Genomic DNA, 23,781 nt, shown 5'->3' with positions numbered 1-23,781 from the left:
TCCAGCTCTGACTTTGGCTGGCTTCTTGGAACAGGCAGAGAGATCCTTTACTGTCCTCTCTGTGCTTGTTCCTGTTGACAAGAACAGCATCAGGAGAAGACATGGGAGAAAAACAAACATTCCACATTTGTAAACATGTTTTTTTTTGCTCCCCCAACCCCCTTGCTGTTAGCAACCAGCTCCTTTTCCTGCTGTGGGTTAAGGGGGCTTTTAGCCTGTGATCTGCCAGGGGTGAGGTGCTGCCCGTGGAGCACAAACCCTTCCAGCAGCCTCTGTTTCTGGAGTTTCCATTGAGGGCTGCAATAAAATGTGCAGATTGCAGAGTCAGATTGTGTTAGGTTTAGGTAAATAACACCCCTCCAGAGAGGATCCCAAAGCTCCCAGGTGTGCCCTCCAGAGCGGGGTGCCCAGCAGGCAGTGAGGGCTCTGTGCCAGCAGCCCAGCCTGGCACTGGGGCTGCTCAGCTATTTATGAAACAGACATTTTATACATTTTATAAATGTTTATTTCCATCCTCAGGTGTGTGAGCCACAGCCTTGGCACCTGGCAGTGCTGCAGGACTGGGAGCTAACCCTGCCCTTTTCCAGGAAAATGTGCTGCTGGCCCAGGTTTTCACAGCTTGCCAAGGGGTCCTGCAGACACTCATTGCTTGCCCCGGGGGTCTGACAGGTTTTTTTTTAAGAGATTCTTGCAGAAGGGCCTGAGCAAAACCAGTTATTCTAAGCTGCATGGAAGCATGAGACCTTTTGTCTGAGATTTAAAGTGGCACATCCAGTACTTTCTTTTTATCCCCTCTAAATACAGGAAAACAAAACCCAGGAATGCTACAGAACACATTAGATTTTATTTTCTAGATGGGTTCCTCCTGCGTTTTGCTCAGTGGCAGCAGCCTGTAGGTAAATAACTCTAAGCAGAGGGGACCTGGGTTTCCTACAAAATCCATGAGAGGAGATTCTGACTCTGCTAAAGTCAGTGGGAACATTGACAGGACATGCAGAGAGGCTAGGACTTCTGCCAGAGCAATTTTCTGTCTCCTCCAACCTCTCTACTCCCTGCCTGCTCATGACTGCAGCTCCTGGCATGGCTGCAGCAGGATCTGAGATGTTCTGCTGCTCTCCTCTGAGTCTGAGGAAATCTCTTGTGCCACTGCAGTGCAGCTCCTTCCGTGGCATTGCTGCTCATTGGGGTTTCAGCAGCACCCAAAGCACGACCCAGCCCCTGTTGGAGCTTTATGGAACACAAAAGGGAGAGAAATGAGCTGGCATTTGTCCAGCTGGGGTGACCCAGAGCTGCACAGCCTGGAACATCCAGCTCAGTGCTGAAATGTGCTCCTGGTCCATGCAGGGCCTGGTTTGAATGTTCTGTGTTTCTCTGGGCACCCATTTGCTCAGTGTGGTTTGGCATGGAAAGCTCCCTGTGGTTGCCTTTGCCTTGGCTTGGTGAGGCTGGCTCTCCCTAAGGCACTTGTGTTTTGTTTTTCCTGCTGGGAAAGGAGTGAGCCCCGCTCTTCTGGTCTGGCTGAGACTGTTGAGGGCCTTTTGTTCATTTCATTGGTTTTGATTAAAATTCAAAAATATTTAGAAGATAAAGGAAGCAAACTCACCTTAGAAAAATATTGTGCTGAGCTACATAATTCAGGTATGAAAGTGAAATCACAAAGATCACAAGTTTCCTGATCCTGAAGCAATGCTGACCCTTTCACAAAGTAAGAAAAAACCACCCAAAACCATGAAGAAGAGGGTGAAGTAGAATTTATCACCCTAAATCCTCCATATTGCCTCACATATAGTAATATATACTAAAACCTTAAATTCCAAATTTTCCACCCTGTGATATCACACACTTCTATTCAAACTACACCCCCAGTAGTTTGAATCCTGAGAGGTGAAGGGAAATGTTAAAATACTTCAGATGATTTCAGTGGAGTAAATCTTATTATTCCAATTCAACATATGGCCTTATATTTTACTAATTTACCCACAGCTCATATGTTGCATCCAATCAGGAAGCTATTTTTCATATTTTAGACATTAAATTGGATGGGTCTGTCTTGCCTGCTTGGTGAAATTGAGAATTGCCCAACCAAAATAAATCTTTTATGTGCAAGAATGACTCATTAGAATAATTTTGAATGGCACTCATTAAAGTGTTATTTAATGCAAATAAAGTTTTAGACCCAATTACAGTTTTTATTTCATTCTTTTGCTCAAATTTTTTTGGAAGATGCAACAGGTTTTAAAACTCATAGGAGTGTAAAGCCTCCAAAATCTGGAGTGTACATAGTTACATTTCTGTTTTATCAGTCTTTGTTTTACTGATGTCAATTTAAATACAGCAGCAGTTTTAATGCTGTCAGTGCAATCTTCTCATGCCCAATTTGCTTCTAGATCAGTGAAGCTAAATGTGCTTTAAAATGCATGAATCTTTATTTACTTTTTATGACAATAGCCTGTTAGATCCAGTAGTAGTTTTGTAAGTGCATTGCCTCATTGTAATTAACTTTTATGGGTTTAGCTGAAAAGAAATATAAACTCACATGCTTTGTAGCAAACCAGAAATTGATAAAGATAATGAGAAAACCAGAATTGCTGTGTATATGAAGAAAGACCCTATGATAAACTGTTCCAGCAGTAAATTTGGTGCTTTATAAATCATGGAGATACCAGATAAAATGAAGACAGGTTATGTGTTTCCCACAGACAATTTAGCCTCATCTGAGAGGAAGAACAGCACTGGAGCCATGTGAGACACACCCAGAGCCCTCCTTGGGTGTGTTTCATCTCCATTCTTAAAAATTTTTAAATCAAACAAGAGGATTTAACTAGAATTGCAAACATTTCACCAAGACTGAGTTAATTTTAGTCTGTGCTGTTGTACATTCAGATTTACCTGTCTGTTCCTCATCTGGAGAAAGACCCAGTTAAAATGTTCACCACACCACAGAGCCTGGGTCCCAGCCTTCAGCCACTCTGTCCACCCTGAACACCCCACACCAGTTATTGCTTTTATTTCTGTTTTCTTTTCCCCACAAATACCTCATTTTCCTTCCTAGAAGGTGACTGCAGCTGAATCTAGCAACACTTCCATGCACCAAATCTCTGGGGCATATCATCTCATGCTGAGAACTTGCTCTCTAACCTCAGCAGAGTGAAACTGGGCTGAGGAAATTGTCAGTAGGGTGTGTTTCTCCACTCTGCCAAGGATTTCCAGGGCTGGTCCTGTTGCAGTCTGCTGTAAAGATTAACACATGGCTGCATTTTCCTGGCTGCAGGGAGCTGAGAACTCCAGGGAAACCCCGGAACTCCAAGGCTGGCCAGCTGCATTTCTGTTCTGTCTGGACATTGAAAAGCTGTTTCATCCTTGCTCAGTCTGTGTTCTGTGTTCACAGAATCATTCAGGCTGGGAAATGACCTCCAAGATCATCAAATGAAACCATAAACCTGCCACTGCCAGGGGCACAGCTAAACCCTGTCCCTGAGCACCACATCCCCTTATCTCCTCAACTCTGACAGGAACAGTGACTCCATCTCTTCCCTGGGCAGCCTTTTGCAATGCTTGACCACCCTTTAAGTGAAGATATTTTTTGTAATATCCAATCTAAACCTCCCATGGCACAACTTGAGGCTGTTTCATCACTCAGGAAATTTGCTGTTGGATGTAGATGGATGCCTCATCTGCATTTTGCTGTTTGATATATTTGTGTACATCCTAAGATATTTGGTGCTGTTACTGGGTTATATTATGGGAAGCACTGTGTGGAAAGAAGTAAGATTTCTTTTTAGTGTATGGTGACTTTATGTGATCGATACAATCATATCATAATTTCTTTATTAAGGGCTCCACTTGAATGCTGGTGAAATGCCAAGACTTGATCAATAGACTGCTGCATTTTTAGAAGAGATGGATGTGGTGGGACAGCTCAGCCTTTGTGCTCAAAAATGTGGGGAAAATCACAGGCCAGTACATCTATAGGCACTGCTTTACACAACATGCAAAGAAATACAGAGGAGTGAGGTGAAATCTCTAAAAATCCCTTGAGTATGTTGTAAGACAAATATACCAGTGTAATACATTCATTTAAATTATGCATGTTTCCAGGATTGGCTCAATTAACTCAGAATTAACTCAAGTTTTTCATTCTGCTTCCTTTCCTATCCATCAGTTGAATTGATACCATTAAATTCTGCTCAGCAAATTATGGTTTTAGTGTCTCTATCCAATTCACATGACATATTCCTTGAAACTCTGGTTCTAGAGTTGCCTATTATTCATTAAAATACCCTCATAAGTTAGTTCCCTTCCCCAAGACCTAACAGTAAGAGTAGCAATAAGTTCCTACTTTGTGTTTTATCAGCACATGCTGGGAAACAGGCTCTGTGTGATTCATCTGCTTGCATGGAAGTGAAATTAAAATTACATAGATGGAAGAGGGGCCACATGCCAATTGCTCTGCCTTGCACTATTTTGCACACTGCCTCATTGACAAAATACAATCTTTTTCCTGAAAGGACAATTTACAAGAGGAACCAAATGGATCCTTACTGGTTATTCTGCCCAAATTGTCATTAAAGATGCTGATGGCATGATGGAGATTTGTGCATGAACCTGTCATGGAGCCTAGGCTGTGATTAAAAGCACGTGCCACATCAAAAATTGAGTTTCATGCATTCATTTCAAAGATCTATTCCATTTTCCCAGTCTCTGTGTTTTCTGATAGTAACAAGTTTTCATATTGGAAAAGTTTGCAGTTCCTGCAGGCAGTCTGATAAGCAGTGACAGCAGTGGGTTCAGGGAGTGAATCTCTCATCCAAGATGCTGTCTTGCTTCCTAGACGAAAAAAGGTTCAAGTCTAGAAAGTTCAATGAGTAATACACAAACATGAAGTGTTCCTCTATCAGCTCTTGAGTGTGAGATTTGATGGGCAAGGCAGGATGGTTGATAAGGCTCTGTTGATTCATGGTTGTTTTTTTGGGAGGTTTGATTTCCATTCCTGTTGACATATTGGTGGGAGCCTCAGCTCTCCAGCAGGGCTGGAGTTATCAGGACAGGCAGGTTGTTATTCTGACCAATACCTCTCCATCTTCTGATGTATAATTTACTTTGCAGCGTGTCTATTTTTGGTAAGATTTGGGCTTTTTTTTTTGCTTGTTTTTCTAAATGTCTATTTCCATCCTCAATCAGAGGCAGCAGCTGTATGGAAAGGTCTTGGTGTTGCTGAGATATGGAAATTGTCTGACAGGCTTTTGCTGTACCTATTTGGCACCCACTGGGATGCAGGAGACTGGAAATGCGTGTCTGACACCCATGAATATTGATGGCTGGTTCCGGGAGGCAGCAGAGCTCTGCCCTCCTGCCTGTGCATTTGTTCTGAGTGGCAATTGCTTCTCCCTCCACTGTTTAAATTTTGGATTTGTTGGGTAAAATTTTGAATTTTCCAGACGGACTTTTGTTGGTTTCTTCTGATCAGTCCATTTGAAATTAGCAGAAAGGGAGATTGCATTTTAACACAGGAGGAGCCAAGAGCTGTGAGTCTGCTTTCTTGTTCAAATCTAGCCGGCTGTGTCCATCCAAGATGCACAGCAGCAGAGCAAGGTTAATTGATTGATACAACACAGCAAGTTGATGTTGACAAGCATCAATACAACTTTCAAGATGAAGTCCTTTAAATACACCTTTTACACCTTACTTTATCTACTTTCCATAATGATTTTTCCAAGGTTTCCTACTCCGTATTGGGATAGGTGCCTCTGGTACCTTGGGAGCAGCTAATTATACCACAGCACTCACATTATTCATTTTTGTTTGCGAAATTTTAGACAACAATTAGAATTTTAGAATGGTAGAATATCCTATGAGTTGGAGAGGACCCTCAAGGATGATTGAGTCCAACTGCTGGCCTTGCATGGGAAGCCCCAAACATCCCACCACATCCCTGAGACTGTTGTCCAAGAGCTCCTTGAGGCTTGGGGCTGTGTTTGCTTCCCTGGGCAGCCCCTTCCAGTGCCCAAACACCCTCTGGGTGAAGAAATTTTTCCTAATATCCAACCTCACCCTGCCCTGACTCAGCTCCAGGCCATTTCCTTGGGTCCTGCCACAGGAGAAGAGATCAGTGCAACCTCAGTGAGGTCTGTCCTCAGTCTCCTCTTCTTGTGGCACCCAAAACTGTCCCCAACACTCGAGGTGAGGCCACCCCAGTGAGAGCAGGGTGGGACAGTCCCCTCCCTTGACTGGCTGATGCTGTGCCTGATCAACAGCACCTATTTTACTATGTTTTGCTAGATTATTATGTTAACACATTGTTTTATTATCGTAGTTATCACTGGGTTTGATTTGTAATCAAGTGCAAGATTACACTGTAATAATAGTATAACCATGATAATAAAATAATGTTGCACTTGATTACAAAGCAAAAACAAGCCTATCAAAACCCCCAATGGTATAACTTCACAAAATATAATTTCTTTAGTTTCCTTTACCACCTCATGAGACCACTATAATTTTCTGGGTAATAGTATTCTTTCTAATACATCAGTACACCCACGCTTCATTTATCCATGTTAAATTAAACTTCTACTTCATGTTAATGGAACTTACAATAGGCCTACAATTTCTGCAAAACTCAAAGGAGTACAACCAGAGGGTGGGCACATGTTAAGCTTCACTTTCTCTGATGTTACCTACCAGGAATAGGGTCCACATGCCAAAACATTGTTATGGGAAATGGGATCACTTGTCCTGAGCTGCAGTTTCCAACACAAACCTTCTCAGGATTCACTGCTGGGTGTTTGCATCATTTGTCAGAGAGAGACAGAAAGTCAGGCAGGACTGAGGTTGCAGCCTGTTTTCCTTTTGGCTGAGGAATGTCCCCTGAAATTCAGGATGTGAGGATGGAGGTTCACGTGTTAGCTTAGTCTGAAGTGCTCCTAAACCTTTGGATCTGTCAGAAAAGCTGTGTTGACTCTTCTGTGTCCTCATCCAATGGTTTGACAACAATTGGGCATTTTATAGGCTGTAAACACTGCAGTAGGAGAACAGCAGAACCTCAGGATAAATCACATCCCAGCCTCCTCTTTTATAGTGGACTCAGAGAAGTGAGCAGTAACAAGTTGTACACAAAATGCTTACAGTAATGGAAATCCTTAATATCATATTATGTGGCTTTATGAGTCGGATTGTGCTGTTAAATGACAAATCTGTTGCTCGGAGTAAAGAGATGATTTAAAATCAGGATTCATTAGGCTGATTGAGGTGTAACAGCTCTTCTGGGAGGGCATGGGGTGCACAGGGTTGCAGGAGCCCTGTTCTAGCTGAGATAGACACTGCAGCTCCATTCAGAGCCAGCCTCCCCTGCCCCTTCCCAGGCTTTGTGACAGGGTGACCTGCCCTGCTCAAGCAAGGGGGCTTGGGACAAGCCAGCCTTCTCTGAGCATCACATCCATGGGGGAGGTTGATTCCCAGCCAGTGTGGGTGGAAATCCTGCAGGAGGGCAGCAGCTGAGCCCTCTCCTCTGTGGCACTGGGGCTCCTGGGCTGAGGGCAGAGTCATCCCACAGCCCCTGCAGGTGCAAAGGGAAGCACTGCAACACCCCAAGCTGGAGCCTGCAGCCTTCTTCCCTCCAAAGCCTGACGCAGAGACATCCCCAGGCCATGATTCTGCCCACACTCCCCACCAAGGTGTTGGATTAAACACCAGCCTTTGATGTTGGTATTTTTTTTTGCCACCACAGAAGTGGGATGGGTTGCAGCAGGGGCTCTCTGCTCACGCTCCCGCTCCTGTGGGTGTCTGGGCTGTCTAGGAAAGCCTCCTGTGCTGCTGAGAGGAATGAGATCCCTGGCAGGCTTAGCAGCCAATAAAGGTTTCAGACCTAGACTTCTTGTGGAAAATGATTTTCCAGGCCTGTGAAAGAAGCCTCCAGTAGGATCCTACCTGTAGGATCAGAGATGCCTGTCTCCTTGGAGGAAGCTAAAGATGGAATGTGTTTTGCAAATCCTCGGAAATATCAAAAATGAAAATTATTATCTCCAAGCATGACCAAAATATGGCTTCTTTCCTTTGGCTGGAGAGGTTTCTTGCCAGTGTCAGGCTCAGCAACTGCTTGTGCTGGCTTTTGACCTCATCAGACAACAAACTGTGCCTCACCTGGCAGGGAGTGCAGGCAGAGCATTAACACACTGTCCCTAGTGGGAAAGCTGATTCCTTCAGTATCCCTGAATTCCCCAAAGTTCTTGAGTGTGGGTTTCACTCTGCTTTGGCACAGGGCTGGTGCAGATGCAGGGCTGCACTGAACAGGGGCCAAAACCAGGATCACATCCTGCAGCCTGCAGCAAGAGGGAGGCAAAATCACTGACCCTCTCCAAACAGCAATCATGCTGTTTCCACAGTAATTTCCAACCTCACATCATGCTCTACATCCCAAGACACAGGGGAAAAATACTGAGTGGACATGCAGCAGACCAAACATCTGCATCTGTATTCTCAAAGCCAACACTGCTGGTTTGCAGAAGATGATTTACAGTGAGTAAATGCAAATTCTTATCAATTTTGTCATCTTCCTGGAAGATTTAGTGAAAAATGTTGGCTAGTCAAAGATGCCAGATCTGTGTTCTCTGAGTAAGGAAGTCTTTATATCCAAAGAATATTTTATCTCTTACTGATATTAGTATTTTATCATGGTTTGGAGGCCAGTTTGTCCAGCTGCATTCTCAGGAGGGAGCCTGAGCTTAGAAAGAGGATTAATCCCATGTAGGCTCCCAGACAGCTGTCAGCATAGCACAGACATCCGAATTGCCACTGAGTTATGCTGAAATAAAACCAAATACCTAAAAAAAATCCCCTTTATGGTTTTGTATCCTCTCACTAGCCGTGGTGCCAGTCCTAGGATGGAGGCAGAGTCTAAACTTGATTTGGTATTAGGAACTCAGAGTTCAAGCAGGTTTGTGTTCTTTGGTGCAGCTAAGGTAACTCCTCAGCAGTCAGCTGTAATTGAATAATGCCACATCATTTTCAGTTCTGAATTTTAGTTTCCTCAAATGATCTGTAGGCTTTGGCAGCTATTTCTTGTGATAATGGATCTTTCTCAATCCGGGGAAAAGCCACCTGTTACTGGCACATGTTTGTGCACTTTGTTACGAGACAGATTATTTGAAAATATTTATATTCTCATGTTTAGAAGGTATTTGTGGGAGGTCTGTGTTTGCTTGTGGGCTTAGTCTCCAGTGTGGTGTTCATTCAACTGTTGCTTTATTGGTTGTTTAAATAGCAGGTGGAGGCTGGTCTGTGACCTGCATGAAGGAAACTGAAGGAGAGGATGCTCTCCTGATGCTGTGCTGACACACAGAACATGAGTAAATAGAAAATGTTTACTGCTATGAATATTTTATTAGATAGTGGTTTCATTTGGATAAATTATTAGGAAGAACACGAAGCTCAGAAGTGTGTGAAGAGATCATAGCTCTCTTGGAGCTAAAATGCTGGAAGGAACCCTCTATATGATCTTGCTGAAACAATTCAATTAATTGTACCATTGCTCCTTTAACTGTCCATATCATTCCATGCAAAAATTCCAGATGCAACTACAGATGCTTAAACTGAGCAGGGAACAGCATTGAGCCTAGAAATTTATCCCGTGGCTTCAAACATAATTGTAGTCTCTGCCAATAAATTAAAAAATCAATATAACACATGGATTTATGGAATGACAAATTGCACCAGAATAATTTTATATTTCCATAAGAGAAGAGATGCTGACATTGGGATGAAAACAACATTCACAAGGTTTGTTTCTTAGCAAACATCCTATTTTATTAACAGGGTTGTTTTAAGTATAGTATCTGGAAAGCTGGCTCCTTGCATTAAAGTATTACTTAAATGGTATTCAAGCAACCTTTCCCTAGCTCAGATAATTATATCTGTTCTAGCTTTAATTTTCCTTCTTTCTTACACATCCTGTCAAGACTGCAAGTCACTGCAATACTGGATAGAAAGGAAAATCCAACAGCTAGTTAAAAATCTCATAACAGCATAGTGAGTGCAATTGTTTGACTTGCAATAAAACACAGTCACATCAGTTAATCGCTGTAACTTGTGAGACAAGAACCAAAATATCTTTGGAGACACATTCTGGATTTTCCCTCGCTGGTGGGAGCTTTCCAAAGCTGCTCCATGCCCTTTTCCTGCTGCTCCCTGCCCGAGGGCCACTTGTGCCATGCTGACAGCTGCAGGAGCTGAAGAACAAATGGCTCAGAGGAAACCTGAAGCTCAGGGGCAGTGTCACAGCCCAGATGGATGTGGTCAGGTCCAGATAAACCCTTGGTGTGGTGTTGCACTGTGGCAGATGTTCCAGGGTAGGGTGCCAGCAGGGATCTCTCCAAAGCTCTGCCTGGACACAGCTCACCTCCTTTTCTTGCTGGGTGATTTCCTCCATCCTTTGTCATCACATCACCTGAGAGCCCACCCTCTGCTCAGCACCTCTTGGGACACTCAAGCCTTTCTGAGTGCAGTTCTGAAGGACACAGTCCTTCTCCTAAAAGTCACCATCACTCTTTGTGTGCAGATCATGTCCCTGTGCATGGCTGTGCTATTGAAGGGATCCAGATATCCTTAGGACAGCCTTTTTTTTTCCCTGTAGAAAAATGTAGACTAGAAACTCAAAGGTAAACATAACTCCTCATGTAACTTGGTGCCCAGGAGTTCAATACATTGGAAAAACATTAAATTCCACTCTATTGCTGATAAAATCAAAAAGGATTGGCAGTGCTGCCCTTGAGATGAGCTGTTTCTTTAGCCAGGAGGCTGCACGTTCCCTGAGCCCCTCTGTGGACATGCTGGTAAACACTGATGGCTCTGGGGGATCAAACAAGACGTTCTGTTCTTCTTGGGCACGATGGAGATTTTCAGCACCCTCGGGAGTGTGGCTCTCAGAGTGATATGGATGTCTCTGAGTCATTTGTCTATGTAAATCTGAGGAAAACAAACTAGCAGAAAAGAGATAACGTAGCTTTACACTTCCTGATGTGGTATTTCAGACTTAGAAATGCTTTACTTCCTGGATAAGAAAGAGAGAGAAGACAATCATTCGAATTCTTTCGTTCCCTTGGGAATAATGCAATGCAATAATGTTAAAACTGTATGTAATTGCTTTCTATTTTTGTAAGGCCTGTGGCAGCTACGAAAGTTGAAAGTGAACACTGGAAAGTCTGGTTGGTACCAAACTCTTCAGCTGCATCAATGGTGCAGTGGGGGTAAAAAGCAGAGGGAAAGTGTGGGCTTTATCCTAAAAACCACAACAGTGGGAATGTGGGAAAGAATGGTCAAAAGCTGCAAAAGCCACCAGAAAGGGACAGGTCTGGGGTAGGTTCTGGGTTGCTGCTTGTAAGAAGTGGATTTGTTGAGAATTCTCAAAGCCTGACAGAAGGCTCACATAGTGTGTAACTGTGATAAACGCCAATCACTCGCTTTTTTGAAATTTATGAATATTTAATAAAGAATAAAAATTGGTTACAAAAATATTAATACAATAATAAAAGTTTAAAAAGTTTTCAGAGACAGGACAAATAATGAGGCAACAAGAGCAAACAAGGTAGCCCGGGCTTTTGTCCCCCCTCCCTCCCAGACAAAGGCCAGAGGGAGAAGGGCCCAGAACAAAGAGAAGTTTTCCTTTTTAAGCCTTCAGTTTATGACTATTCATATTTTACGTAAAACAAGTAATTTTCAGCTGTTTCTTGTCACAAAATCTTTCTGTTAATTAAAAAAACACATGAGAGTATACATCCTTGAGAAAGTTAGATTCTGTGGATAAGAGGCCATAAATTCTTCTTCACTAGAAGGTTTAGGGGTCTCTGTGAATGTTCTCTCTGTGCTGAGGAATTTTTCTTCTTGAGCAAAAAAATATAACACACATACACAGCTTCTATTGTACTATAACTTATTGTTAATTACAAAACTACATTCACTACATTATTCTAATGTTAATATAGTATAACTTTTCTATCTATCAGATTACATATAGTAAATATCTGCGTAGAGCCACATATACAATATGCCTTTTTCACATATCTGTCTACATACTCTGAGACAGAAAATGCTAACTTAGAAATATGATAGAGTAAGACATTATTGAGAAAGAAATAGAACTAAGAACAAGTTTCAAATGATAGCTTTGCAAATAAGACTACACACTTTAGAAAAATAAAACTATGAAAAATACATTTTAGTGAAACCTACAAGAAGTAATTTTAGATAATTAGCTTTAAAACATTAACAGCATTGTGTAGCAACAGGTAATAAGTTAAAAAAAGTTTGTAATGTCTTGTAATTAAAAATAGTTAGCTTCTGATTGTGATAGGGTAAATTGTAACATTTTGTCTTGGTTTGGAAAGACAGGTATCTGTCAGGGAAAGTTGGAGCTCTCCTTGGAATGGAGAATGTAAACCCCTACCTCCAAATTATTATAATTTTGAAATTAGGGGCTTTCAAACTAAAATATAGGAACAGGAATAACAGTTCTTTACTAGGAATATTAAAAAAAATACAAATGCAGTAGTAGAAAAAAAAAAGCAAACAAACAAAAGTCCTAGAAAACCCTGACAGATCAGAGATACAACCTGGCACCCTGTTGTCAGGGTGTTGGAAGCAGCACAAATAAATCCTCCTGCAGTGACAGATGTGGTTCTGTTGGAGTGGAGGTGCTTCAAGCACACATGGTGCTGCCATTTTAACTGCTGGGAAATTGTGCTTTGTGATGGGATTTAGTCAAAAACCTGCATTTTTTCATTCCATTCATTAAAGTAGTTAAAAGTGAATTGTAAGTACAGTAAATGCCAGGAGCTTAAAATGAGAAATTTTAGACATATTTTAGTTTTTAGCCAACCCAATGAACAATGGTAAAATAGGTTTTTGAACACACATAAGCATCTTTAATACTTATTTTGCACCTGTTAGCTCTGTTTCTTTTATATAAAAATATATATATAGTGTGCATATATCTATACATACATAAAATGTCATAATAAGATGACATATATTGTTTTTCTTCCTGTGTCATTTTGAAGGATGGTTTTTATCTTTTTATCCATCCCAACAGATACAAGGCACTGGCTAAACACAACAAATGTGTGCTGAAACCTTTTCCAAATTCCTGTTCATGGCTGGAAAAGAAATGATTGATGCAGATTGCTCGAGTTTCTCATGAAAAACTCTTGCAGATACAGAGATGAATTTTACATAATTCTTCACTTTACTGTGGTGTGAGCAGGTATTTTGTTGCTGTTATTCCAGATTTGTCCTTGGTGTTACACCACATTTTCCCAGGAGATGTCCTGAACAGATTGCATTGTACAAGTACTGAATATGTTCAAGAAAGAGACATTTTGATTTTTTTTCCTCTACAACCATTCTCCTACAATGTGGACTAATTCTGTTTTAGCTTTTGACATAATTAATTTTGCTTCCATTTGCTGTGTTTTGGATTATTCACTTCCTTCAGTCACTTCTTTCTACATTAGCTGGTAATTCTGACTCTCATGCACTGGACACTGCAGTGCCCATAACAGTGCTAAGCAACACATTTTACCCATATGCATAAAGCCTCTGACAAAAGTGATTCAGTTTCATAACTGCCATCTTTCTTGATGGAAAACACACACAAAAAAAGTAAGGAACTCTTATCTGACAGCGAATTAACCACACACAGAGATGGTCTGTGACTTTGCCAAAATGTCTTTGAGTTTCTTTCTTTTTCTGCCAACAGTCTGTGCTCATCTCAGCTGTTCAGTGACACACAGGAATTGTGGTTTGCTTTTTCATCCTGGGGCAGGAGATGAAATCCCACCTGGGACCATGACTCCTGGTTAAATATGAGTGTTTGTCCCATGTGTCCTGTGAGGAGCCACATCCACCACAGATGCCATGAGATGCTGTTCAGTCCTAGAGCATGAAGCAATTTTCTGCAGAAGTTTCCTTCGTTTTTTACATGCTGGTTTTATTCTGACCAGAGCCAGAAGCTAACACTGATCTCAAAGTAATATCCCTGCAATAGTCTTCTATCTGCTTTTCTCTGTGAATTTGGCCACTGTAAACTTCTACAACCCACAAAATACCTGGAGGCAAAAAAAATCTGTGTTTTGGATACATGCTGGGTAAAGAAATCCCAACTTTTGTTCTGCTTCATTCATCTGATTCCCTTCAGCGCTCTCCTATCTGGTCTACCTGCCAGTGCACTAAAAATGTGATTTTAAGGTCTCAGATTAATTCAAGGTACAAAAATCAGTGTTTCTTACAAAGAATTTGTGGTTTTGCTTATACAAAGAATAGCAACATTTACAACAAATAAATAGCAATAGCAACAAATAACAAGTTTAGCACTGTTTCATTCTTGGAGCCAAATTTGGACTGAGAGGATTTTTTTCATTGGAAATGCAATTACTACATCTTAGAGGTGCTGGGGTCCAAGAATTTATTTCACTCAGTCATCTGTTCTTCTAAATGTAGGGTAATTGCTATTCTTTGTAAATGAAATAAAATAAGAGGAAAAAAAGAACAAATTAGAGAAATGTTACCCTCTGTAATTAAGGTGTTTCTGAGGATAAAATTGTTTTAAAGGTATAACATGGTTAACAGATTTTTTTTTTTAATCCTTGTTTGCGTCTTGGCACAGTCACAGGGCACATTTCCTATGTTTTGTACATTTATTCAAAACAGAATTAGAATAAAGCTGTTTTTCTTTTTTTTACAAATTACTGGCTTTGTAGGCTGTGTAGGTGTTTTTCAAAGGCACGCACCACGCTTACTTAAAAATAATTACATTTTGAGATAGAATATATATTATGCCCTTCCTATCGAGCTACAGTGATGTGTTACAAGCTGCCATTCTCCAAGTTTCCAGAGTGACATTTTGTTACTGCAGATCATTTTTAGGAAGCTTTCCTGAGAAAGTAAAATGTCCACTCGTGCAAGAGGCTGTTCAGTAATGGAGAGCCCTGGGACAGGAAAGACTAAAAGGATTTGGTGTTAGGAGAGTTCTCATCTCACCTTTATCTTGAAAAACACATTGACAGCCTGCCTGGGCAGTGTTCTGGGCAGGGAGGTGTTGGTGCCTGTGGTTCCTGCAGTGCCAGGGCTGGCAGCAGGGGATCTCTCCTCTCCTCTCCTCTCCTCTCCTCTCCTCTCCTCTCCTCTCCTCTCCTCTCCTCTCCTCTCCTCTCCTCTCCTCTCCTCTCCTCTCCTCTCCTCTCCTCTCCTCTCCTCTCCTCTCCTCTCCTCTCCTCTCCTCTCCTCTCCTCTCCTCTCCTCTCCTCTCCTCTCCTCTCCTCTCCTCTCCTCTCCTCTCCTCTCCTCTCCTCTCCTCTCCTCTCCTCTCCTCTCCTCTCCTCTCCTCTCCTCTCCTCTCCTCTCCTCTCCTCTCCTCTCCTCGAATCTCCTCTCCTCTCCTCTCCTCGAATCTCCTCTCCTCGAATCTCCTCTCCTCGAATCTCCTCTCCTCGAATCTCCTCTCCTCGAATCTCCTCTCCTCGAATCTCCTCTCCTCTCCTCGAATCTCCTCTCCTCGAATCTCCTCTCCTCTCCTCTCCTCTCCTCTCCTCTCCTCTCCTCTCCTCTCCTCTCCTCTCCTCTCCTCTCCTCTCCTCTCCTCTCCTCTCCTCTCCTCTCCTCTCCTCTCCTCTCCTCTCCTCTCCTCTCCTCTCCTCTCCTCTCCTCTCCTCTCCTCTCCTCTCCTCTCCTCTCCTCTCCTCTCCTCTCCTCTCCTCTCCTCTCCTCTCCTCTCCTCTCCTCTCCTCTCCTCTCCTCAAATCTCCTCTCCTCTCCTCAAATCTCCTCTCCTCTCCTCAAATCTCCTCTCCTCTCCTCTCCTCTCCTCTCCTCTCCTCTCCTCTCCTCTCCTCTCCTCTCCTCTCCTCTCCTCTCCTCTCCTCTCCTCTCCTCTCCTCTCCTCTCCTCTCCTCTCCTCTCCTCTCCTCTCCTCTCCTCTCCTCTCCTCTCCTCTCCTCTCCTCTCCCGGAGGTTTTTGGTTGTGCTTTGGTTCCTCCCACTGTCAGGAGTTGTTCCAGGGGGAATCAGCCCCTGGAAGTTTGGGTGGTTTGGAGGAAGAGGCAGGACGGGCTGTTCATCCCTCAGGAATTCTGGAGATGTGGTTGCTGTAGAAACCTCTCCCAGGTCTAGCAAATGTCAGGCGCCAGGCTGTGCCCACTGCAGCGCCGTGGATCGGAGGCTCCCACACACAGGAAGCCTGGGGGCTGCCTGGCTTTTTCTGGAGACTCTGGGGGTTTCCTGGCCATCTGCCTGATGTGGGGAGCAGCCTTGGATGTCACTGTCCCCCTCTGCAGAGGCTGCTGCACAGTCAGGATCACACTGCACAAATGAGATGCTGCTCAGTCCTAGAGGATGAAGCAATTTTCTGCAGAAATTTCCTTCCTGCAAGGGTTTTTTACATGCTGGTTTTATTCTGACCAGAGCTAGAAGCTAACACTGATCTCAAAGTAATATCACTGCAATAATCTTCTATCTGCTTTTCTCTGTGAATTTGGCCACTTCTACCTCCCACAAAATATCTGGAGGCAAAAAAAAAATCTGTGTTTTGGATACATGCTGGGTAAAGAAATCCCAACTTTTGTTCTGATCTGCTTCATTCATCTGATTCTTTTCAGCACTCTCCTATCTGGTCTACCTGCCAGTGCACTAAATATATGATTTTAAGGGCTCAGATTAACTCAAGGTACAAAAATCAGTGTTTCTTACAAAGAATTAGGGTTTTTTGCATTTGCAGGTGTTTAGCACTGTTTCTGTTCTTGGTCCCCTCCCAGGGACAGCTTCCTCCACCAGGGCACACTCAGGCCCTTTGTGCTCAAGGCTCAGCTCAGCCTGCAGCTCAAAGCTGCCTCTGGCAACACACAGGAGAAGTAGTGAGGGATAAAAAGTGCTGAGTTTGTTTTAGTGTGGCTTGGCAGTGAAAAGCTGGGGCTGTAGAGGGAGCACAGCTGCCTCTGGTAGGATTTCTGACTTGTTCTCCCCCAGGGCATTCACTGAGGCATGGTTAAACACCCAGCAAATCCGAGGTGTGCTGGGCTGCAGCTCTGAGCTCGGTTGCAGGTTGATGTCCTCAGCTACTGCAGAGTGTGAAGGTGAGCAGGAGGCAGAGAATGTGATCGTAGTGTTCTAAGGGGGCTGAGTCATATTTAATCGAGCTCTATTCATCTGAACAGCAGAGGTGCCTTTTAAATAAAGATGCACCAGCCACAAAGTGCTTTGCTGAGTTGTCTTTGTCAGGACCTCTTAAACACTCGCTGCTGTGGATTTCGGTCCACTCACAGTCCATTTAATAGATGTGGTGCAAACTCCCTGAAATGAGTGGCTTATCTCCCCAGAGCTGAGGTCTGGCTGTGTGGGTTTGGTGAGTACTTAGCACTTCATCTGCTTGTTTCCCACTGGTAAAATGAACTAATGTGTCCATCTCCTTCTGCTGTGCTCTTTGTGAAGGGTTCCTGGGCTTCTCTGGGACATTTCCTAATAATTGACTCTGGTTCTGTTAATCTCAGGTTTCTGCATGACAGTGTCCTGGGTCTCTCTTGGCTGAGTAATTTGTTTCAAACTATGATTTCTGAGACTAATGTTTCATCCTTTCCATTTGAGATCAGTAGGATGGAGCTGCACCATTCTTAATATAACATTGCTTCTGCAGAGTGATGATTCTGATCCTTGGGGTAAACTTCAGGGTTGCTTTAGATATCCATGTTCTGAATGAAGACACAAGAATATCTCATTATTCAACTATTATGAAGTCTCTCATATTTTCAGCTGCCATAGATACTCTTGATTTGTTTTGATAAGAAGCCCAGAGCTTGGCAGGCCATGTTATTGATATCACACAATCCATTCTGGACACTAATGTGGGGGTATCATTCACAAATCAATTTTCCCTAAGCTTTGATTTAAATATCAGTGGCCCTTGAGGATCTTTCTGGGTCACTTTTATTCTCAAGCTGTACTTCAGCACTGAGTAAACGTTTATTAAGTGCAGGCACCCAAATGAGCTGTGTGCCAGCTGCTGTCAGATGTGGCTGTGGGGTCTGTTCTGTTTGCTAACACAGTTTCTGTAAAGAATAACAGCCCACTCTACCTTCAAAACAGATTTTGAATTTCAGCCACTCCACCCCAGCAGCTCTGTGAGGAGGAAAGTGTTCCTTTGATATCAAGGCTGCCTGGGGAGGAAAGGTGAAGTAGTGTCATATGTGTTAGACTGTGCACAAAAACTGTCTGCTGCCTTTCTCCTCAGCAGACAGAAACTGAGACAGACACGTCAGGGGAGTTTTAGAAAAGATCTGGGTGAAGTTAATGCCACAAAGTGCTGTGCAATCCGTGAAAACAATGTGAAGAGCAAGTTACAAAGGAATGTAATATTAGATTTTGTGAAGATGTGGAAGGAAGGTTAAGAGTGGGGACCAGTGCTGAAATGGTCTCTTGCAAGCACTGCCCTTCAGGTCCTGGGCACAGAAACCAGATGTGTGGGAGCTGGCTCTGGGTTTATGGAGTGTCCAGAGCTGGGAAATGCCCACAGAGGAGTCCCATGAGAGGTTTCTTGTCCACTCCTCATGCACGTGCCCCTTACTGGTGTCACAGAGCTAAAACACCCCAGTGGTTTCTCAGAAATGACGGCCTAGCTCCCCAAATCATTTCCTTTCCTTTTTTCCTTTCATTTCTTTTCTCTCTATGTTTCAGATTATGCTTGGCCTTTGCCTAAACAGTTGTGCCCTATATGGATTTCCCTAGATGTGCTCTTTTCAACTGCATCTATTATGCATCTCTGTGCCATCTCTCTTGATCGGTACGTAGCAATTCGCAATCCCATTGAGCACAGCCGCTTCAATTCCCGCACCAAGGCCATTATGAAAATTGCTGCAGTTTGGACCATATCCATAGGTAAGCAACGTGGCTCACGCTCTTGACTGTGTCTGAATGAATAATAGTGTTGCTCCAATTTTCATTTAGGATTTTTTGGTTTTTTTTTTTTTAAAGAGGATACTCAAGTTAATTTACCTGGCCTGCATGCCTGAGCGGAATAACTGGAAACGGAATTTCCTTGCAGCTGGCAGGAAGCACCACCCCACTCCACACCAGAGCACTGCTGCTGTGTCCCTAGAAATGTGCTGATAAGAGCAATAACACGGGCAAGTGGTGCTGTAAAAGTGCTGTGAACAGAGCAGAAAGCAGAGCTCGGGGAGGAGAGCCCGGCCAGCACAAACCGCACGCGGCGCTGCGGCCGCTGCGGTTAAACTCTCCCAAGTCCTGGTGATGCTTTCAGAGGAGCAGCACAGAGTTCAAGGCAGGTTTATCAGCGAGGTATTTACTGCTCCTGCTCAGGTTTTATAGCCTGTGCTGCTCTCTGCCACAGCTGGAGGGCTGCTGGTACTGAAAATCAAATTGAAATCAAATGAGGAGTAGGCATAACAGAGGGCACATTTGTGTTACTTTGGTAAAACACAGTAAATAAAGCAGCAGTGAAACAGGGAAAACAAAATGATAGCAAGATGACTCTGTAATGCTGAGAATTATGTGAAGAAAAAGGTTTTTTTGGTAGAACTCTTTAAATGTGCTTTAAAAAAGAGACATTTGAGGCAGGGGCAGAATTGTGTGACCACTTCCATCTGCTGTATTGCTTTTGTCTTCAGTTAGAGAATAAGTGGCTGCTGTGAAGGGCTGGGCTTGTAAAAATTCCTTTTGTGGTAGATAACACTGTGCTGGGGCTGGAAATAAGAACACAGGCAGCAGAAGTATCCTCACAATTAAAAATAAAAATCAATTTCAGGTGTAAGAATCTTGACATTGTTTCAAGATTTCAGAGTTTGTGTAATCTCAAAGTTTTCACCAGTGATGAGGGGACTTGACCATCTCAGCAGGCCCAGGCAGTGCTCAGGAGCCCTGGGTCATACAGGACAAAGGGTTAACTGGCTAATGTTAAAATAAACAAAATATCCCTTTGAAAATCTGAATGAAGGCACTTCATTGATGTGAAGGTACACACACATTGCTTCTGCTATGAAAATAACAGGAGCATTTTAATTCTGAAGTTCCTCGTGACCCAAGGAAGGCTTTTTCTCTGCTTCCCAGGGTGTTCAAGGTTTGGTCATTTGCTGTAGAGTGCTGGAATTACACATGCTCCCAATTTTCCAGCTCACAGTTTTACATCCTCAGAAGCAGTGTAAATTCAATTTGGTTCCTAAGTGACCGAGATAAGGTCATCCTTTAGATTTTGCTCTGTGTGTCCGTGCCACAGGCAATTTGTGTGTGTGTTTCTGTGTGTGTGTGTGCATGTTTGAAAACGTTTTCACTCTTTCTCTGACTCACTCACGGTATTATCATTTTGATTTCAGGTAGGTACCTGAGGTTTGTGCATCCAATAAACTGTTCAGCTTTAAAAATGAAATTTAAATCCCCCTTTAACTTTCATAGTACTTCATTGTTTCATTGAGGAGATCTATTTATAGAAATATGAAAAACACTCATCTCAGACTAAGTGAACTTACACCTAACAGCTTTTTGTGTCTGCCCTGAGTGTTTGCCTCTCCCAGGGGCTGAGCAGCCTCATGTTTGCAAGCTGTTCTAATGGTGTCCTTCAAGAGCCTCCAGGTAGCAGCCAAGCCTGCCCCTCTCTCCCTGGAGATAATCCTCAGTCTGAGGAACCTGCCTGGAGCGGCACCACTGATGCAAAAGGGAATTGTGGTCCCCCAGGGCAGGGGGAATGCTGAGGGCAGGTTGTGCATGGAGACAAGGAGGGCCTGGAATAGCTCCCACAGCCTCCCTCAGGCCAGCTTCAGAGCACATTTAGGGCTCTGGTTTGCATTTCTGCCCACCAGGGGCTTTCTCAGCAAGGCATTCCCATGGCTCGTGGGCTGGTGAGATCTGTTTGCTCCTGGCACCCCGAGCTGCTCCTCTGAGATCCTGCTTTGGGAGAAGACCAAATCCCCAGGAATTGCTTTGCAGCCTTCAGGTCAGCACACAAACCTTTGGACGTGTTTCATGGAATAAAGGGCAGGAACACTGCTAATGAGGAAGGCAGCACATGGAAGGTCAAAATGTGTTCCTGGGATTTTGTTAAAAACCTTTCCCACTGAGCAGGCTGGCTCTGTGGCTCACCATTGCACACAAGGAAGCAGTGATAAAGCAGCTGTCACTGGTGAAGCAAGGGTTAGACAGGACCCTCCATCTCCTGGAAAAGCACACAGATTCCTGACTATGAGCACTGCCTTGGCAGAAGGACAGTAACAACATATATTGCTGAGAAAAATGGTTGATACTAGTAAACCTAAGGGGGCTTAATATCTCTCCAGAATTGGGAGATTTAAAATATACTGTATTAATGTATTTTAAATTTTTTTTGCCTCTATATATTTGACACTGAATGTCTGACAGTGTGTGTTTGACTAAAATTCTCTTGTGAGTGTGGGGGCTGTAGTTGGGTGGCCTGCAGGCAGTGGTGGTGGTGATCTGATCATCTTTGTTTGCCTCACCAGGGTGCAGAGGTGGCATTAGCATTGCAGGCTGGGCTGCCAGGTGCCTCTGGTGGAGCAGTAGAGCTGGCTTCTGCTCATAAAATTTTTCCAGACCTGACTTCTGGTCATGGGTGAGGCAGAAATATTTGCTTTATGACCTAGAGCACAACACTGAGGTGTCATCTGCCTGTTTCCCCCTCGTTTGAGTTGTTTACAAAGTTATTTTATCTAAAGACATTTTTTTTTATTGAATGTTCATTCCATGATCCCAGGGAGGGTTGCTGACCTCCCTAGCACAGAACCAAGAGTTATCAAGGTGAGGAAGAACACACTGGCTGATAATGAGCTGAACTCATAGCAAGGAAACCACCCTGGGATTTCAGGTGATTTCAGGGTGCTTGGGTTGGTTTGATCTTGTCATTAACCAGTGAAAGGTTTTGCCTGGGACAGCAGCAGATGGTGACAGAAGAATTTTGACAGAAATTAGACTGCCCATCCCCTTGCTCTGTTCTGAACAAGGGAGACACTGATGATTCTGTCTGGGGTTCTGCCCTGAGCATCACTCCAGCCATCCCTGCTGGGTTTGCTGGGGAAGCCCAGCCCTGGCAGCAGCTGTGGTCAAATGCACAGTTAGAAACACTGGGCAAACCAACAGAAGTGATGTAGCAAAAGAGAAGGGCAGGTGGGAATAGAATTTCTTTCTTCTGTCTTTTACTGTTTTCCACCTGGGCTCAGGTTGCTCAGCGCTCACCCAAGGTTTGAGGAAAGGTCAGCAGCTCGACAGGGCACAGTCACTCATGGCTTTCATCTGTTTGCAGTTGTGCTTGCTGCAGGCAGGGAGATCCTTCAAAGTTTATCCCTCTCTTATCCTGGGCTTTAAACCCAAGGCTGGCACAGTTGTTTTATTGGAATGGGCAGATAAAACCAGACCTAATCCAGCCCCAGAGGGGCATGGCTGCAATATTAGTACATGAAAGGCACTGCAGTTAGCTGGCTGAAATATGGGGGCAAGATGGAATTTTAGTGATTTGGAACACTTCAGAAGCCAACATTCTTCAGTTTTCCTCTGAAGAGCTTTGGTCCCTGAAGGCAGTGCCTTTTCTTGCACACTGCAATCAGGAGGCTGCTGGCTCTTGGGGTCTGCTTCTCTCTGAATTAGTGAGAAATACAGGAATTTGTAAGACATTTCAGTTCAGAAACCAAATGGATTTGTTTTAGTTTAAATGTTTTAGTTTAAATATAGGATTTATTTTTCCTTAAGTTTGTTTAAATATGAGGTTAAAAATATAGATTTGAACATGCAGTGTTCAGCAGTGTTCCTGTTTTTACAGTGGTGTACTTGTGGCACCACAGACTTGTTTGGCACACAGCTTTCTCTTTTCTTTTGTGTCTTAACTTGTCTGTAAATGCCAGGAGAGTGGCAGTGAGGTCCAAACCACCTGCAGCAGCAGAGCTCTTCCCATGGACACAGCAGGAGAGGTGGTCCCTGGCCTTCCCAAGCTCATGTAGCTGCAGCAAAATGTCACCCCTGTTGTATTTGTCCCTGAGAATTCCACACATGGAAAGACAGAGTAAACCCATATGCCTCTGTTTTCTTTAGTTTGGTAGTTGTCCTTGGAGAAAATGTGTTCTTGTGGAAGAGTGGAAATTACTCCCTTTTTTAGTGGAAATAACCAGCAAAGACACAGCTATTCTGTAATCTCTGTAATCTCTGTCAGTCTCCTGGGCTTTCACTGAAGAAAACAAGGTGTTAAACACAAAAAAGATACTGTTTTTCATTTAAGTCTAAGTATCTGTGAATATCAATCTGGACTTTTTAGCCAACCTTTTCCCTAGTAAATATTTCATAAATCTGTATTTGTAGTCATTTGGGTTTTGTTTTATTAATTGGGAATCTGTGAAGAGCATCTGTTACTCTGTGTCCACAGTACCACCTCAGCCTCATTTAGTGAACATTTTTACTGGCTTAAGGACAGCTTCAAAGCTGACAGGCAGCAGCCAGGACAACACTTGTAATTGGATTTGTAAATAATAAGAGGATCCCTCTCTCTGTGGCTTCCTGCTGCTCTGCCAAACAGAAGCTAAAGGAGGGTAAAGAGGAAAAAAAATCACATTCACCTTCTCTGCTGTGGTGTAAAGGGATGTCCTGCTCAAGCTGCTCCCTGGCAGAAGGAGAGTGGCAGTGATGTCCCAAGTGTCCAGAGCTCCCAGTGCTGGGTCTAGCAGGGTCCTGCTCCATGGATTAGTGTCTGGCAGTGTCTCCTTGTCTCTTCTTGCTGGGGCAAACCCAGCTGTGCCAGGT

The 23,781-nt window shown here is 43.5% G+C and overlaps 1 protein-coding gene across 3 annotated transcripts in view; it reads left to right on the top strand.

Moving 5' to 3' along the window:
• HTR2C (5-hydroxytryptamine receptor 2C) overlaps positions 1-23,781 on the top strand; it is a 205,872-nt gene that overhangs the window by 173,441 nt on the left and 8,650 nt on the right. For 2 of the 3 annotated variants that reach the window (XM_063416822.1, XM_063416823.1), the window contains one exon: positions 18,709-18,909. The exons of the other annotated variant lie outside the window; for it this stretch is intronic. In XM_063416822.1, coding sequence (XP_063272892.1) covers positions 18,709-18,909 — 201 coding nt within the window. The remainder of the gene's footprint in view (positions 1-18,708; positions 18,910-23,781) is intronic. 3 annotated transcript variants of the gene reach the window in all.

This window comes from Prinia subflava, chromosome 20 (assembly GCF_021018805.1).
Source record: "Prinia subflava isolate CZ2003 ecotype Zambia chromosome 20, Cam_Psub_1.2, whole genome shotgun sequence".
In the NCBI taxonomy this organism is placed as follows: Eukaryota; Metazoa; Chordata; class Aves; order Passeriformes; family Cisticolidae; genus Prinia; species Prinia subflava.
Note: the sequence above shows the minus strand (reverse complement) of the source record. Positions and strands in the feature narration are given on the sequence as shown.